Source organism: Juglans regia, chromosome 13, assembly GCF_001411555.2.
Source record: "Juglans regia cultivar Chandler chromosome 13, Walnut 2.0, whole genome shotgun sequence".
Taxonomy (NCBI): domain Eukaryota; kingdom Viridiplantae; phylum Streptophyta; class Magnoliopsida; order Fagales; family Juglandaceae; genus Juglans; species Juglans regia.
The window spans coordinates 20,239,110-20,255,171 of record NC_049913.1 but is presented as its reverse complement, the minus strand read 5'-3'; the positions used below and the strand labels follow the sequence as shown (position 1 = coordinate 20,255,171).

At 37.2% G+C, this 16,062-nt stretch overlaps 1 protein-coding gene and 1 long non-coding RNA gene across 2 annotated transcripts in view; one reads left to right on the top strand and one right to left on the bottom strand.

Annotated features, from left to right (window-relative positions):
* The first annotated feature begins 1,296 nt into the window (after nucleotides 1–1,296).
* On the top strand, nucleotides 1,297–3,636 carry LOC109005920. The gene is made up of 3 exons (XR_001998540.1): nucleotides 1,297–1,337; nucleotides 2,552–2,611; nucleotides 3,600–3,636. It is a non-coding gene; the product is annotated as an uncharacterized LOC109005920 (long non-coding RNA).
* Nucleotides 3,637–10,876: 7,240 nt separating this feature from the next.
* LOC109006389 (protein CHROMATIN REMODELING 19) overlaps nucleotides 10,877–16,062 on the bottom strand; it is a 36,987-nt gene continuing 31,801 nt past the window's right edge. The window contains exons 11-12 of the mRNA XM_018985660.2: nucleotides 11,905–12,123; nucleotides 10,877–11,740 (exon numbers count right to left, since the gene is read on the bottom strand). Coding sequence (XP_018841205.1) covers nucleotides 11,578–11,740; nucleotides 11,905–12,123 — 382 coding nt within the window. The 3' untranslated portion in view covers nucleotides 10,877–11,577. The remainder of the gene's footprint in view (nucleotides 11,741–11,904; nucleotides 12,124–16,062) is intronic.

Below are 16,062 nucleotides of genomic sequence, written 5' to 3'. Positions count from 1 at the left end.
ATGCCGAAAAGCAAGCATCCACCGCCCATAGATGTCCAGCGCCACTACCCGAAGCCCCATGCACGCCGCATGATACGTAGACTCCTCTCATCTTTCTCTCACTCTCCGTGCTCTCTCGCTTATCACCCTCGCTTTCTCTCATTAGTTGGTCTCTCTCTCAGTGCCCCGCCGCCGTGACCACTGTCATCCACCGCCCAGCCCTTTGCCCCGCCGCACGTTTCACTTCTCTCTCGGTGAGCCTCCATGCGTTTATTAGTCTCTGTTCTTTTCACAGTGTTAACAGGATAGTTTACGTGCGGAAGTTGTGATGCAAGTCTTTAGGTTAAAATAAAAACAACGTGTTTTAATTACATTATTACCCTTTGAGTAAGCTGTGTTAGTATTTTTTAAACTTTTAGTATATATACTAGTAGACTCAATTTTATCTATGTTTACAGAGACATCTTAAGTATTTTAACATTTTGTTAAGTAAAGATTTATTTTAAGAGTAAACAATATTGGTGTAATGTTATTTTTACACTTTAGAAATGATTTAGTCTATTTAAAAATAGTTATGGTTTATTTTAAAATATTTTTGGATAATTATATTATCTAGTATTAAACGTTATAGTTTGTTTTCAATAATAAATAGGTTAAATTTTTAAATGTTTTAGTCAAAGTTATTAAATCAATATTGGTGATTTTAGATAGTGATGATTTATAATTTGAGGTTATCAAATTTTAGGTTTTGAGGAATTAAATATGTTATTTTAAAAGCTTAGGATTATTTATCGAAATACGTGATTAATTGAAAATTTACGAGAATTACATGATTATTTTATAGGTGACGAGTAATTATTGTTCGACATTTTTTAGGAAAATTCTGAAAAAGTTAAGAAGTCCAGATAAGCGGGGTTCCTATGCTAGACTTTGCATTAAAATCAAATGAGCTAAGGTTATTTTTGAAAAATAAACATATTTGATTTTGAAAAGAAATTTGAACTACCTCAGTTATTTGTTCTGCATTACTCATGAGATTCTGTTTAAAAATAAAGTATTTTCTATCATGACTGGTGTAGACATGAGCTTATTTTTTACATTCTGTTTCTGAACTTTGAAAAAGAGAGCGAATAGGAAATTTGTGCATAAATTATGTTGTGATATGATTTTGTTCTGTTCCGAAGATTTTGTTCAGTACTCTGTTTGGATAAGACGTGATTTCTGAAAACATTTGGCATGACTCTCTGATTCTGAATTTGATTTTGTTTCCGCTATGTTCAGTTACGGCCCAACCACGGGTTACAATAGTGGATACGGCCCAACCACGGGTTATAATAGTGGATACGGCCCAACCACAGGTAATAATAGTGGATACGGCCCAACCACAGGTAATAAAAGTGGATATGGCCTTGCTACGGGTTATAATAGTGGTCTCTGTTTTGAGTGCACACCTTGGTAGCATAATGATTTATGTTCTGCTTGGTTATCCACAGATGCACAGCCCTACCACGGGGGTTATACATGGCCACTGTTCTTATATGATGTTCTGATGATGATGATGATCATTTATGCTATGCCAAAGAATATTTTTGAATGAAATTATTTTTAAATCTTCGCTCTGATATTTTGATAACATATTCTGCTTCCGCACTCTGAAATTGAAAATGTTTGTTCTGCATTCTGATCACTGTAAATGTTCATGTTTACGCACTGGTATATGCCCCCTGCTTACTGAGTTGTTAATAACTCACCCCTTATCTCTATATATTTTTCAGATGATTTTGAATAGTCCAGCTAAATATTAAGATTATGGAGTATCGATGAGATGATTATTTAAGCAAAGTGATTTACTCATAGAAGATTTATGAGAAGTGGCTGATTTTATTAAGAGGTTTTGTAGTATTCTAATGACTTTATATTTTGGAGTCTGTAAACACATTGATGAATTGTGAGTTTAAGTTATATGGAGTAACTCTTCGATCCCTGCGGGACCGAGGCGTTACACTCACTCTCTCTCAATAAAATTTCTTCTTCCTCCTGAAGTCCAACTTTGTTCTTTGGTTTCTTATTTCCTTAGAAACACGTAGGAGTCTATAAAATAACTTTCAGAGTTTTTTTTTTTAAAGTCTGATAAACATGACCTCCCTAAGATTTACAAAGATTGCCATTAAGCTTTTTGTGAAGTGATTTTCCTTAAAGCAATGAAGATTTCTTTTGAATGATTTCACGTTATTGTCCATAATAGTAAGTCAGGCAGAACAGTTATTTGATTGGGATGGGCCTGACCTTTAAAATTTGGGTAAGTATTTTTAAGTTGGGCTTGTGTACATACTGGTCTCATTTTTTTAGGTGGGTTGGGTTTGATTTTATGTGGTGATTGGTGATTGAGTGGAAATGAAGATAAACTAAAGTAAGTGGATATTGATAGATTTGGAAAATGATGGCATTTTAAAATTATGAGAATTTTTGGATTTTGAGAAATTAAAATAGGACGATTTTTTTAAGCAATTTAGATTTAGATATTGAAATACGTGGATTGGAAATTTATGGAAGTTACATGACTATTTTATAGGTGACGGTTAATATTCGTTCAGCACTGTTGTGGGAAAATTTCGAAAGCTAAGAAATTTAGGTAAGGGAGGTTCTTATGCTAGATTTTGCATAAAAATAAAATGGACTAAGGTCAATTTTGAAAAAAATAATATGCATGTTTTGTTATGAAGAGTAATTTGAAACAATATGTTATTTATTTTCCATAACTCATGAAATTATGTATAAGAATAAAGTACTTTTTGTCATGACTGGTGCAGACATGAGCAAAGATTTGGCATTCTGTTTCTGAAATATGTAAAAGAGAGCGAATATGAAATTTTGTGCATAAATTATGTTTTTGTGATCTGATTTTGTTTTGTTCTGAAAATGTTTTGTACTCAAATATGATGTGATATGATTTCTAAAACTGTTTTTGAATATGTGAAAAGATCTAAATTTGTTCAGTACTCTATTTTGATACATCTAAAAATCTTGACATGAGATTCTGATTTTGTATTCTGATTTAGTCTGATTATGATGTTTTGTTCGGTTTCCATTACCGCCCAACAACGAGTGATAATAGTGGCATACGGCCCAATCATGGGTGATAATATTGGATACGGCCCAACCACAGGTTATAATAATGGATACAGCCCTTCCACGAGTTAGAATTGTGGTTTATAACCCTACAACGGGGGGTTAACCATGGTATACGGCCCAACCACAGATTATAATAATGGATACGGCCCTTCCACAGGTTATAATGGTAGTTTATAACCCTACTACGATGGCTAAACACGATATTTGTTCTGACGTGATGCTCTGATATGATGAAGATGAGGTCTCAGATTTTGATATGCCAAAGGATTTTTTAATAAGAATGTTTTCTGAAAGTTTCGCTCTGACATTTTTGGTAAGATGTTTTGATTTTGCATTCTAAAAGCAAATGTTTCTGATTCTGCATTATGAAAATAAATATTTTGTTCTGCATTCTGAATTCTGAAAATGCTCATGTTTACATACTAGTATATGTTCTATGCTTACTGAGTTGTTGAGAACTCACCCCTTATCTCTATAATATTTTTCAGATGATTTGAATATTTCAGCTGAGGATCAAGATTATGGAACATGGGTGAGAAGAGTTGAGCATAGTGGATTAAGTACAAAGATGGTACTTTGGTTATTAGAGAATTTTATTCAGTCGTCTTATTTTGCTATGTTGACTGGGTGTTTTGGAAGGTTGATATTTATTTTGAGATTTTGTGGTGTTTAGAATAATTATATTGGAGCAGTGGATTTGGAACAGAGAGTCCTATGCATCATTGAGAGTTTGAATTCTATGACTGTATGTTTGAAATATGATTTTTAAGTGATAAAAGGTAATTCTCCGAGCCATGTGGGATCGAGGCATTATATGTGGCCTTAGTATTTGAGTCCCAGTGGGACTTTAAGATAGAGGCTCGTGTGTGGTACGTTAGGCCTTTAAGTGACTTAGTTCCCACGATAGGCATCCACCCCTCGATATTTCCTACCTCACTCACCCACGTCTCTCTTAGTCTCTTTGTGCCCTAGCTAAACATAGGTTCTCACCTTTCTAGTGTTCTAAATCATCTCGTTACTTAGAAATCGCGCAGACCTCCTCATATACACAATTCCCAACCATGATAAGTGCTTTATTCAATTATTTTCTCTTCCTTTCGAGTTCTAGGGCATTGCGTACACCTATTTGGGATTATGGGTGTTTGGTGCAACTTGAGACTTGGATTGTGTTGATGGTTGGGGTATGCATAAGTGGATTGTGTGAAGTGGGTATGTTGTTGTTCATGTACTGGGGAAGGATTTTTTGTAGTTAATGCTTTATACACTTCAGTTTTCATGATGTGCCCACCAAGTGTTTGATCTTATGTCTCAACCAGTTTTCTCAGTTGTTAGACCGTTATTTGACACACACTCACACTCATATGTTAGAGGTATAAATGTGCATGATTGTCCTAAGTCTAAAAAGAGATGTAGTAGTGTCAAGTCTAGGGTTGTACATGGGTTGTATCACAACATCTCTATATCTTTATTCTATGTCTACCTGGATGTTTTCTTTTAGATGAGATTCAAGGAACGTGAAAAAAGAAAGATGAGCTCGAGGGACTCCTCAAGTGAGGGGGAACCTCAGAGGGAAACTGCACATGCTGAAAATACTCCTGCCCTTCCATTTGAGACACCGAGACCCACCACCTCATACGAGTGCTTCACTTCACCTGAAGCAGAAACTGCATATAGGAATATTTTTGCTCACAAACCTGTATTAGGTGTGAGAGAGGTGAGTATAAATGATTTTCCTTCAATTGATTTTGAAAGCATCCGTCGCATTTTTGTAGAGCAACATTGGGAAAAACTGACACACCCCTCACCCACTACGCGTGTTAAGGTGGTGCGTGAGTTTTATTCCAATATCGCTCACTTCAATCTGGATGATCATAGCATCACCTCCATAGTTAGAGGAATTAGGATTGAAGCCTCTCCAGCTATTTTCAGAGAGCTCTATGACTTACCAGAAGTGGATGCACCAGTGTATCCATACAAGGGCATGGGGCACCAACTAAGGTAGCCATGTGCAACCTTTTTGCTAGCCCTCAAGGTCCAAAGTGGAACCCCAAAGTGCATCGACTTCCACTTCACGTTATGCTCCCTCAATATCGATTTTGGCCAAGATTGTTTTGACCAATCTATGGCCTATTAGTCGTCACACAGAGCTTCCCCTAGAGCATGCCCATTTCATGTATGCATTGGCCACTAGAGTCTCCATAAACTTCCCTAGGCATGTCATTGATATCATCCATCTCTCCCATGTTGAGAAGGAGTTGAACTTGACTTTTGGAGGCTTAAGCACAAAACTGGCTATGATAGCCAAAGTTTCCCTTAGGGAAAATGAACCAACAATGAAGATAACTAGCTTGATATTAGCTCTCATTGTGATTAAGTCAGAGGCAGTTATGACTAAGAAGCGATCCCAACACTGAATCTGTTTCTTCTCCTCCTGAGCCAATTGTTCCCATCTCACAAGTGCTCAAACAAACAATTGATAACCTTGTTCCCAAGTGGGAAGCGAGTCAATCTAAGCTGGAACAACAAATTGCTACAATATGCTCTGATGGCGTACAAACAAATGACAGATTGGTCCAGCTATCCTTGGATGTGCAGCAAGTTCTTCAAAATGTGATGGACTCTAATGCATAGCAACAGCCCCTTGTCAAGTTGCTGACAAAAAGAGGGAGTAAGAGTTAGGGGGAGTAGCAGTGGATCAGCAGCATAGTAAAGGGGAGCAGCAGCAGTAGAAAATTTTGTTATGAAAGAATTTACACTCATGATATTTGTTAGTGATAGTTCTACTTATTTTGGCATGTAACTAAACAATGGTTTGGACTTGATGATTGGTGGATGCTAGAACAGAACTTCAAATTAAAGTGTCTCTAACCTCTTGTATTGTGAGACAAGTTTTAATCAATGCTCTATGTCATTTTCTTTGTACTGAGATGTTCTACACGAGGTCTTGGCTGCTGGGTGTTTTTTGTTTCAGATACATACTACATTCATCAAATTGATTTTTGTCACCAATCTGCCAAAAAGGGAGATTGTAAATTCAAGATTTTGGCTAGGACTAGGTTACTAGATGGATAAAGATTATTTGATGTTTTTGTAAGTTGGATGAATGTGAAACACCTTGGTTTTATCTATAAACATTTGGAGTGTATCTAGAAATTATTAAATAATGTTTTACATAAGTCAAGAGTGTATGTATCCAAATGATAAGGAGTCTGAAATTATCATGTGAAGAATTTGAATGGGAATTACATCTGTTGAGAAGACTTAGTACCAGGTGTCAACAGACACGTCAGCAGAGTTTTTTGCAGTAGAGTCCTTCCGTTAGCAGAGTCCTACTGCAAATTAAATTTCTACCAGACACATTCCGTTAGCAGAATTGTACTGCAGATCAAGTACTGAATATAATATTTATTATTGGGACTCCGACTGGAAGAACCACTTTTGATGATTATTCTTAGAACTTGGAGAAATTGAAAAGTGATCCAAGTGCTCGAATGTGAGAAAATTCTCGAGAATTTTCTAGTTCCTTGTTCCACATTCTCTCATTAAGTGCATGTTTACTCCATATTGGAGATTGAATGATCGAGTTCAACCGCTGGAGTTAGTCAATATTTGAAGATCGTCAGAAGTTCTGGCTGTTACTGCGGTAAAGGCAAATGGATCGTTTGTCAGGTCAAGTAAGAGAGTCAGTTAGCAAAGGTTTTGCAATTGAGAATTACTTGTAGCTAATATTCAAATAATAAAATTGATTTTTCTAGATGTGGCTGCCCTGTATGGTTTTACCTTTAAGGATTTCTTCAAAGGATTTCTTTTCGTAACCAAATTTGGTGTAATGCACTTTATTTATTTTATATATTTGATTGATTATACAATTATTTCATTATTGATCACTAACCTATTTGTTGATTGAATTGGTAGAACATAGTAATACAATACATGGGTACTTAGGTAATTTCAAAGCACCAGTAACTTCTTTCTACTAGCTTTTTGCTCTATGAGAAAATTTCAGAAATGGCCAAGCATTGTCTTGAAGAATGAAGAGAGGGAAAGAATGAAAAGGAAAGGAGGAAACTCGTGCTAAAACAATGAATAAAAGAGAATATATTTCTACCGGTCGGCCTGCTATCCCTTTAATAATAGCCCTCCAATAAATGTTTGCCATTTAGGCACTTCTATTTCATATCTAATGTGTCTGCCTACAGCTGATAATGCTATGAAAAAAGCTCCCTCGTCTCTGCTGTGAAATGGCAACCCAACCCCTCTCTCCTTCAATTGTTTTTCCTTGGCTTCGTTTTTATCACAAAATGGAACAACCACCGACCCCAATGGCCTTCTCTCAAAGCTCCTCCTCCTCCTCACCCCCACAGGGCAAAGATGCAGCCAGCTAGAAGAGAAAGTTGCCTACCCCACAAGAACTCGTATCCCACTATAAGTCCCAAGGGCTCAACTCCCAAGAAGCCTCTACCAAGGTCATCTTCTCCTTGAACGAGCGAATATTGTTTGTTACTGTGCTTTACTTCAGTCTGTTTATTGGGCTTTCATTTTTTAAAAAAAAAAAAAGCACTTGAAATGGCAGAAAATGGAAAGTGTTGTGATTCATGGCAGTGGTCATATTCCTTGGGATTGCTCTCACTCGCAAAACGATAAGAATGGGTGGAGGAGAGTTAGCTAAGAATGCTCATGGGCGACAAAGCTTCGTGGGTTTTGCTATGCTTAGGCAGCTTTTGTGCTGGAATGCTCTGCACCGACAGTTTTTTTTTTCCCTCAAATGGACTTTGGTTTGGTGGGCGACAGAGCTCATGGGCGATGGAGCTTGGTGGGGTAGAAAGAGCTTGGTGGGTGCGATGGAGCTTGGTGGTGCGACAGCATTTTTCAGTTGTGGAGGAAACGATCCTAGTTTGGTGCAGTGGTGGTCTAGATTTGGTGCGGTGGCAGACTGGTTTGAAGAAGAAGATGAAGTTCTATGTTCTGACTTCTCACATTGATAGGAATTAGTTTTTCTTGATGTAATCAGATGATACCAATTTTGGTGTGTATAATATAAAACTTCTTACGTGTCATATTTTAATTGAGGGCTATTAAATGCCCAACATCACCCAACTAGTCAGAAGCGGAACTCTGAATAAAATATTTAAGAAAATTATTTAGTCAACTGAAGTTAATGGATAAATTTGGCCAACAGAAATAAGTCTAGTTAATACACTATAGATATGCCCGGCTTGTTATTTCCTACATTTTCAACTGAATGGCCAAACTTTGAATAAAAAAAAAAATAGAGAAAGCAAGCTTGATTCAGATGCTCTGATCTTTCATGTTCAAATCTGAGACCTCCATCCTCCAGATTTTATTATATTTTATTCATTACTCCAATTTTTGCTTCAAACACACTTATTTTATCACTTCCACATTTTACTCCATTTGCATGTTATATTTTCAAACATTAAAATTTGTAACAAGTGACGGCTGGAGGCGGTGGCCAGGGAACCAACGATAGCGTAGGGGGCAATGCTGAAGCCAGCAGCAGTGAAGATGAAATGTCGTGAAGGATCCTAAAGGGAATTTAGGGTTCCCGTATGTGTTCTGGGCTCATGGGCCTTGGGCTCGTGGACCTTGGGCAGTATTGGTTAGAATAATAAGAAGGTTGGCCTAGTATGGTTTGAGTGTATGTAAGGGTTTGGCCCATAGTCTCTTGTGAGCCCTTTTAAAGGGATGTAACCTGTGACTAGAGGTCTATTACTTTACTTCCTGATAGTGATGGTAGCTTTAGCTTTACTATTGTAGTCAGTTACAATTTGTTACAAGTCTGGGAGCATATAGCTTCTCGGGAGGGAGGTATTCCGTTTTAACGAAAATCAATACAAAGAATATTTCCTTTTCCTTTCTCTAGAGGCTCTCACCCTCGAAGTGAGTTATCCCTTTTCATCAATTCTGGACGGCGTGTATATGCTCCCAAACTTGTAAGAAATTGTAACTTACTACAATAGTAAAGCTAAAGCTACCATGACTATCTGGAAGTAAAGTAACAGACCTCCAGTCACAGGTTACGCCCCTTTAAAAGGGTTCACAACAGATGGGCCAAGCCCTTACATACACTCAAACTATACTGGCCCAACCTTCTTATTATTCTAACCAATATTGCCCAAGGTCCACGAGCCCAAGGCCCATGAGCCCAAAACACATACGGGAACCCTAAATTCCATTTAGGATCCTTCACGACATTTCATCTTCACTGATGCCGCCTTCATTGTCGCCCCCTATGCTGTCGTTGGTTCCCTGGCCACCACCTCCAGCCGTCACTTGTTACAAAATTATACTTGTTCTAGTAGGATTGAAAAGATTTTTTTCATATCGATGCAAAAAAAGACTTGTATTTGCTTGAGTTTTGAATTATTTTGATATATTTCAACCGTTTTGGCCAAATTCCAGCTATTCCGACCAACATTTATATTTGGATTCAAACAAAACTTTCACTCAGAGTCCCCATTTACCTCTATGTATGCTTGATTTTTCACTACATTTCAATCAATCTATATTCTCACCTTTACATGATGCTCAATCTATTTTCAAATTTAAATCACATGCATGTTTATCAACTAAGGTCATCTTGATCAAAACAGTATCTAGAACGTTGTGTGGTCCGAACGATGCGTGTAATTGTTTAAAGATTACGAGGGTACACGATCAATTATCATTCTTAGAAGGCTAATGTTGTTGTAGTCTAGCAGACTTGAGTAGTAAGTTATCCAGTGTACGTTGAATCAATTGTCTAACATGGCAATATAGATGTTAGAAAAATGCTACTCTTTCCGCTGGTGGCTACCGCTGGAAGTTACCATTGAGACTTTTTTTTTTTTTTTTTACTTAATGATTAAGTAAGTATTTTTAATAATATTATGATTTTTTTTTATTTTTTTAAAAATATTTAAAAGTGTTCAAAAATACATGTAAAAAAAAATTCAAAAAAAAAAAACCAGCAAAACAACTAACGGGAGCCCCTAGCAAGAGCTCCCAGCATTGGGAGTAGCACCTCCCACAGATGTTATTTCTCAGCATTAAATTTAGAGTAGTAATAAGGTTACTACTTTTTTACTACCTATTTACTAATAGTGTATTTATTTTTTTATCATTTTCTTTTAAGTATTTTTTTAACATCCTTAATCATTAAGAAAGAATTAAAAAATATATATAATTTTATTAATATTCACTTCCTTAACCATTAAATAAAATAAATATTAAAAACAAATCAAATACAAAAAGAGTAGTAAATAAGTAGTAAGAGGATAGTAACCTCAAGTTTATTGACACATGGACTCTTGACAACATGACACTTCACCCAATAGAAAATCTAACCAAAAATATAAGTACTAAATTGCGAATTTCTTAAGACTTAAATCCAAGGAGTTTTTTTCTTTTAATAAAAACGGGTGAAAATTCAAATTTGATTGTATACTTATTACAATAAACAATAAACAAATAAAACGACTTAAGAAAAAAAAACAAACAAAAAAAGTTCTTAACGTTAACATACTTCGTTTAGAGAAGAAATTCGTCACTAGTGACTATCACACCATCATGCGAGCATAATCAATAGGTATACCAAGGGGCGAATTTCGATAGAATAGATTATTTATACATTCATTTTTATCCCCAATTCGCAAGCTAAAGTTCTACTATGTAAGAAAGGAAAGAAATAAAACAAGTAATAAAGAACACTGAAAAGTATGAACATCGAATATAAAGCTCGTGATCAAACCAAACTCGAAGAAACGAAATTAAATGTGGGCACATGAACCACACAGTCTCAAGTTGAAAGCAACAGAGTCTACCCAAGATTCACGTGATCAAATGAGAAAAATATTCCCAGACCCAACATCCGCAAAATCCTGACAAATCGTTGGAACCCATTGTAACACTCCCAGCTATTTCATAAACTCTGAGATAGCTCAAGCACCACCAGTAAGAAGATGATAAACCTCAGAGCAGGAAAATGCTCATCACAGACCGAAGCCCAATATCTGTTACAACCCAAGTTACTAAAAGAACTAATAACATAGAAGGAACTACTAATGAATTTAAACTGGCCATGGCCCAACAACATATGTAAACTCAAACTCAGTTATCGAGGCCTTGTACTCGTTCTTGACAACCAGCAGGTGCACTAACCAGTAACCATAACCCCCACCACCCCTCTTCCCGCTGGGGTAAAAAAACCGAAAGAACAAAAACACTGCCAGTATAAAAATAAAATGTCTACTATGCTACTTAGAATGTCGTGTATTTCGGCTTAAACCGCTACATTAACCATTTGGACTAAATTACATCCCTAAAGCATATGGACTATAAATCTTTGTATGGGTTTTTTCTCGAACCAGCTGATCAATAGTACATTAGACCTTACATGTTAAGCATATGCAAATCAATTAAAACAGGATTTTCTGGCAGCAGTCTATCTCAAAGACGAGCAATGTTCTAACCCAGCAAAAGTGAGGATAATATCTCTCCCATAGTCCTTTCAGATGTTTCACCTTCATTATCCATCTCCATGCCAGACTCGAGGACTGCAGCATCCAAGACTAACTTGCGTTTTGCAATCTCGTAAACATTCTCATCAACAGTACCTTTGGTAACCAGCCTGTGAAAAATCGAGAAGTTTAGGAAAGAAAAAACATTCTAATACATAATTTGCAGCAGAGAATAATTCAAATGGGTATCCTAGAGAGTTCAGGGCTGTCTTTTCTCCCAGTAATCTTCTTTTTTTTTTTTAATCCGGAGAAAGAGGGCTAGAACAGCAAGAACCTGTATATTGTAACAGGCTTTGTTTGGCCAATGCGATGACAGCGGTCTTCGGCCTGTCGGTCAATCTGTGGGTTGAAATCCATGTCGTGAATGACAACGGTATCAGCTCCAGTCAAGTTCAAACCCTGACCTCCGGCTCTCGTGGACAGCAAGCATGCAAATATAGAAGTATCATTGTTAAACGTATCAACTATTGTCTGTCGCTCTGACACCTGAGTACTGCCATTGGAAGAGAGGTTACGTAATCACGGTAAATAATTTAAAGTAAAAAATATTGAGTTTAATGAACTGCAATTAATGGTAAGAGACTTGCGCATGTATATTCCAAGCCAGTAAAAGAACCCAAGGGCCTTCTCTCAGAAAGAATGAGCTTGACAAGAGTATAAAACGCCACTGCTCTCCAATTAGGGGAATATTCTAACCTACAGCATAAATTCTATTATCACAAAGAAGTGATACTTTGGTCCTTGATCTAAGAATGCACATCAATTATGATCTCCAACCTAAGGAACAGAAAATTTTAGATTCTTTTTAAATTTAGTGAAACTAGGATAAAGATCACTTGAGTTTTAGCTCATTCTGATTTTAAAACTTGAGCTTTAGACTTTCTAATTTCAATACTTCAGCCCTGTCCTTTTTCATATCAAAGACCCATATTAGTAAAGGAAATCACATAAATTATCATTATTATGCCCTAAGGTCTAAGAATTTGAAAAAGCTTGAAGACAAAAAAAAAAAAAAAAAAAAACAAAGGGGCCCATCCTTCATGGCTGTCCATGACTGTGGAGGTGGTCATTGGATGGGGTTCAACCTGCATGAAGGTCGTCCTTCATGGCTCCAGGGACACCTCTATGGCCTAGCCCGTGGAGCCTTTTTCAATTTTCTTCTTCTTTGTCAAATTGTTTTCTTATTTCAAAATTGTCAATCTTAAGGGCATTTTAATTTCATGGCATAGCCCGTGGAGCCTTTTTCAATTTTCTTCTTCTTTGTCAAATTGTTTTCTTATTTCAAAATTGTCAATCTTAAGGGCATTTTAATTTCATGGCATAGATCACATTGCCATTGGATTCAAGGGAAAGATTGAGAGCAAAAAGAAGAGCTTAGGAGGGAAGAAAACCACAAAAATGGCACAAGACAAGCAAGAAAGTACTTTAGGAGTTGTTCGTGGGACATACATGGAAGGCACAACATCTAGCAGCAATTCTATAGATTTCACTGCAGCATTGTGAAACTTTCGGCATAGTGAAAATTTCGATTTAACATTGAGATGGCAGCATTGGACTTTGAGAACAATCAGATGGTTGGGGGCAAGATCAGGTGGCCAAGTTCAGACAATGCCATGGGGGTCGATGCCGATGTGGCCCACACCAAGATGTGCCTTCAAGGTCTAGTGGCACACTGGATATCTGGGCTTGGCACGCCACTAAGGGGTGGCAGAAGCTTACATACATGAGCTGTTGATGACAACATATAAGGCATAGAGAGATTCTACGTGAGCATAATTGAGGGATTCTGCATCCCGTTATGATCAACAAGTACAAGCTTGAATTCTCAACGTGGGAGTTGGGTTTTCTTGGTCTTTGCTTTTGCACCAACCATGTTATGTACCATTTCATTTGGTTGTTTCTTTGGTGTTGAAGCTCCGTTGAATAATGAGAGGAGAAGCGGATTGAGCTTCTGTGCAAGTAGCGATGGGGCTTTAGGTATCGGTGGCTAATGTTTATCTTTGCAGTAGAGATGATACATTCTGTCTCCATAGTTAGTAGAACACGAGAAGACAATTTTTTTTAGAAGTAAAAAGATTCTATTAATAATAGGCATAGTCCAAGTATCCAGAAACAATCTAATCTCCTCCAATGAGTCATTCCTAATTCCGATCATTTTGTTCCTTCCATATGCACCATAGAATACAAATCAGAACCATCTTCTACAAAACTGTAGTTTGTGGAATACCGCCAATGTTCCTCCAGCAGCCAAAGCTTGATCACACCAGCAGGCATAACCCAGGGCTAGGTCCAATCTTCAAAAGACATCATCCCATAACACCCTAGCAACCTCACAAGTGTATTAGATGATCCATAGTCTCACCACTCTTCCTGCACATACAATACCAATCAACATCAATCACCCGGCATTTCCCTAGGTTGTCCATAGTCAAGATCTTGCCCAAAGAAGCAGTCAAGTGAAAAATACCGTCTTTAGAGGCGCCTTATTTCTCCAAATGCTTTTCCAAGGAAAATAATTGTTATGCGGGTTTGCAAGTGTCTTATAGAAGGAACGAATAGAAAATGTTCCTTTTCTAGCAGCTACCCACCACATCTTGTCAATCCCTCGAGCCCTAAACCCCGTGGAGTACAACAGGCTGAAAAAATCAGAGAAACTGCCAACTTCCCGATCATGCGGCGCCCTAATAAGTTCACATTCCATTGAATTGAGCCACCCGACATTTCCAATATGTCTGCCATCAATGCCTCCTGCTCTTTTGCAACCCTGAAAAACGTATGGAATGTGTTCTTAAGGGCTCTATCTCCACACCAGATATCGTGCCAGAAATTAATTGTAGATCCGTCCCCTATCGCAATTCTAGTGTGTCAAGAAAAAGCTGGCCACCCTCTTCTGATATGCTTCCAAACTTCCACCCCATAAGCCCCTTGTACCTCCATAGCACTCCATCCCCAACATGCCCCCATATTTGGAATCAATCACCATCTACCACATAGCTCCCTCTCATAGTTATACCGCCACAACCATTTTCCAAGAAGAGCCATAATGAACACTCACAAATTTCTAATCCCCAACCCACCGGCAGAGATTGGAGAGCATACCTTGTCCCACTTGACCAGATGAAACTTGAAGCCCAGCCCACTCCAAAAGAAATCAGGTTGGAGCTTCTCAATCCGGTTTTCCACACACTGGAATTGGGATAAGAAGCCAAAAATATTGAGGTTAATTGATTTCATTGGCTATCCAAATGTAGCCTCCGCCACGCGTCTATCAAAGTCTGATCAAGAAGATGAATTTCACATCATGCAGTCCCATGACTTGTTGATTAGAGATGGAGAAAATATAAGATTTGATGTGAAAGGTATTAGACATGTTGCCTGTAATTCTAAAAAAAATAACCAAGTCGGCTTCTCATTGGTTCATATGCAAATTTAAGTTTTAACTCCATGTTTTTTGTTTGATCAGTAAGTTTTAAAGTGTGACAAACTCTACCGTAGAACAGTTAATGGGAGATGAATTGAAGAATCTGATTGCAAATTTAACAACCCAAGTGTCAAATGGAGAAAAATGGAAATAGATGGAATTTTTTGCAAAACGTGAAAACCCAAGGACTGTTTTTGTATTTAACCTTATCAAAAAATTGAAAACTCATGTCCAAGTAAAGGGGTCCCTTAAAATTATAAGGTTAAGCTAACCCCAAGGGGTTGGCCCAAGTGGTGAAGGCCTTGATCTAGGGGTATCACTCCCTTCAAGGTCTAAGGTTCAACACCTCATGGGTGCAAACAATCCTTTAGGGTCACATCCCCTGGTGAAAAGCTAGTAATTTAACCAGTTCCATGTAGGTAAACTTCTAAGGGTGCGGTGCACGTGACCAGGGTTTACTCTGCAAGCGTAGGTCCAAAGGGCCTCTGCCTTGGAGAGGTTCCCCAAAATAAAAAAAATAAAAAAAACAATTATAACGTTAAGCTACTATATGTGATAAAATATAGATCTAATCAGTTTGAGTTTTGGAATCTAATTCACACAATTACGCTATAATCAAAATGAAGTAGGAATAAGATAGACTTGATACAATATAATATTATAAAAATTGACCTCCCTCTAGGTTTTGCAAAAGTGTACTACAATACCATTTTGTTTCAGATTCCAGGACACTAAACACCAGAAAAATGCACAAATATACACTAGTACCATTCATGGGAATAAAAACAAAGGTTTATAAGCTATTTTACAGATTTACAAACAAAAGTCAAAGAAAATGCCCATTTTTCCCAAAAATAAATATTGGACTTCGATTATTAATTTTCCAATGCTTATCTTAATTTCAAAAACTTTATCATCCTTATGAAGCAAAATTATACAATAAATGTGAGTACAATTTAACAAAAAAAGATATAAAAACTTGAAAACGAAATGAGGAGCAACCAGTTCGTG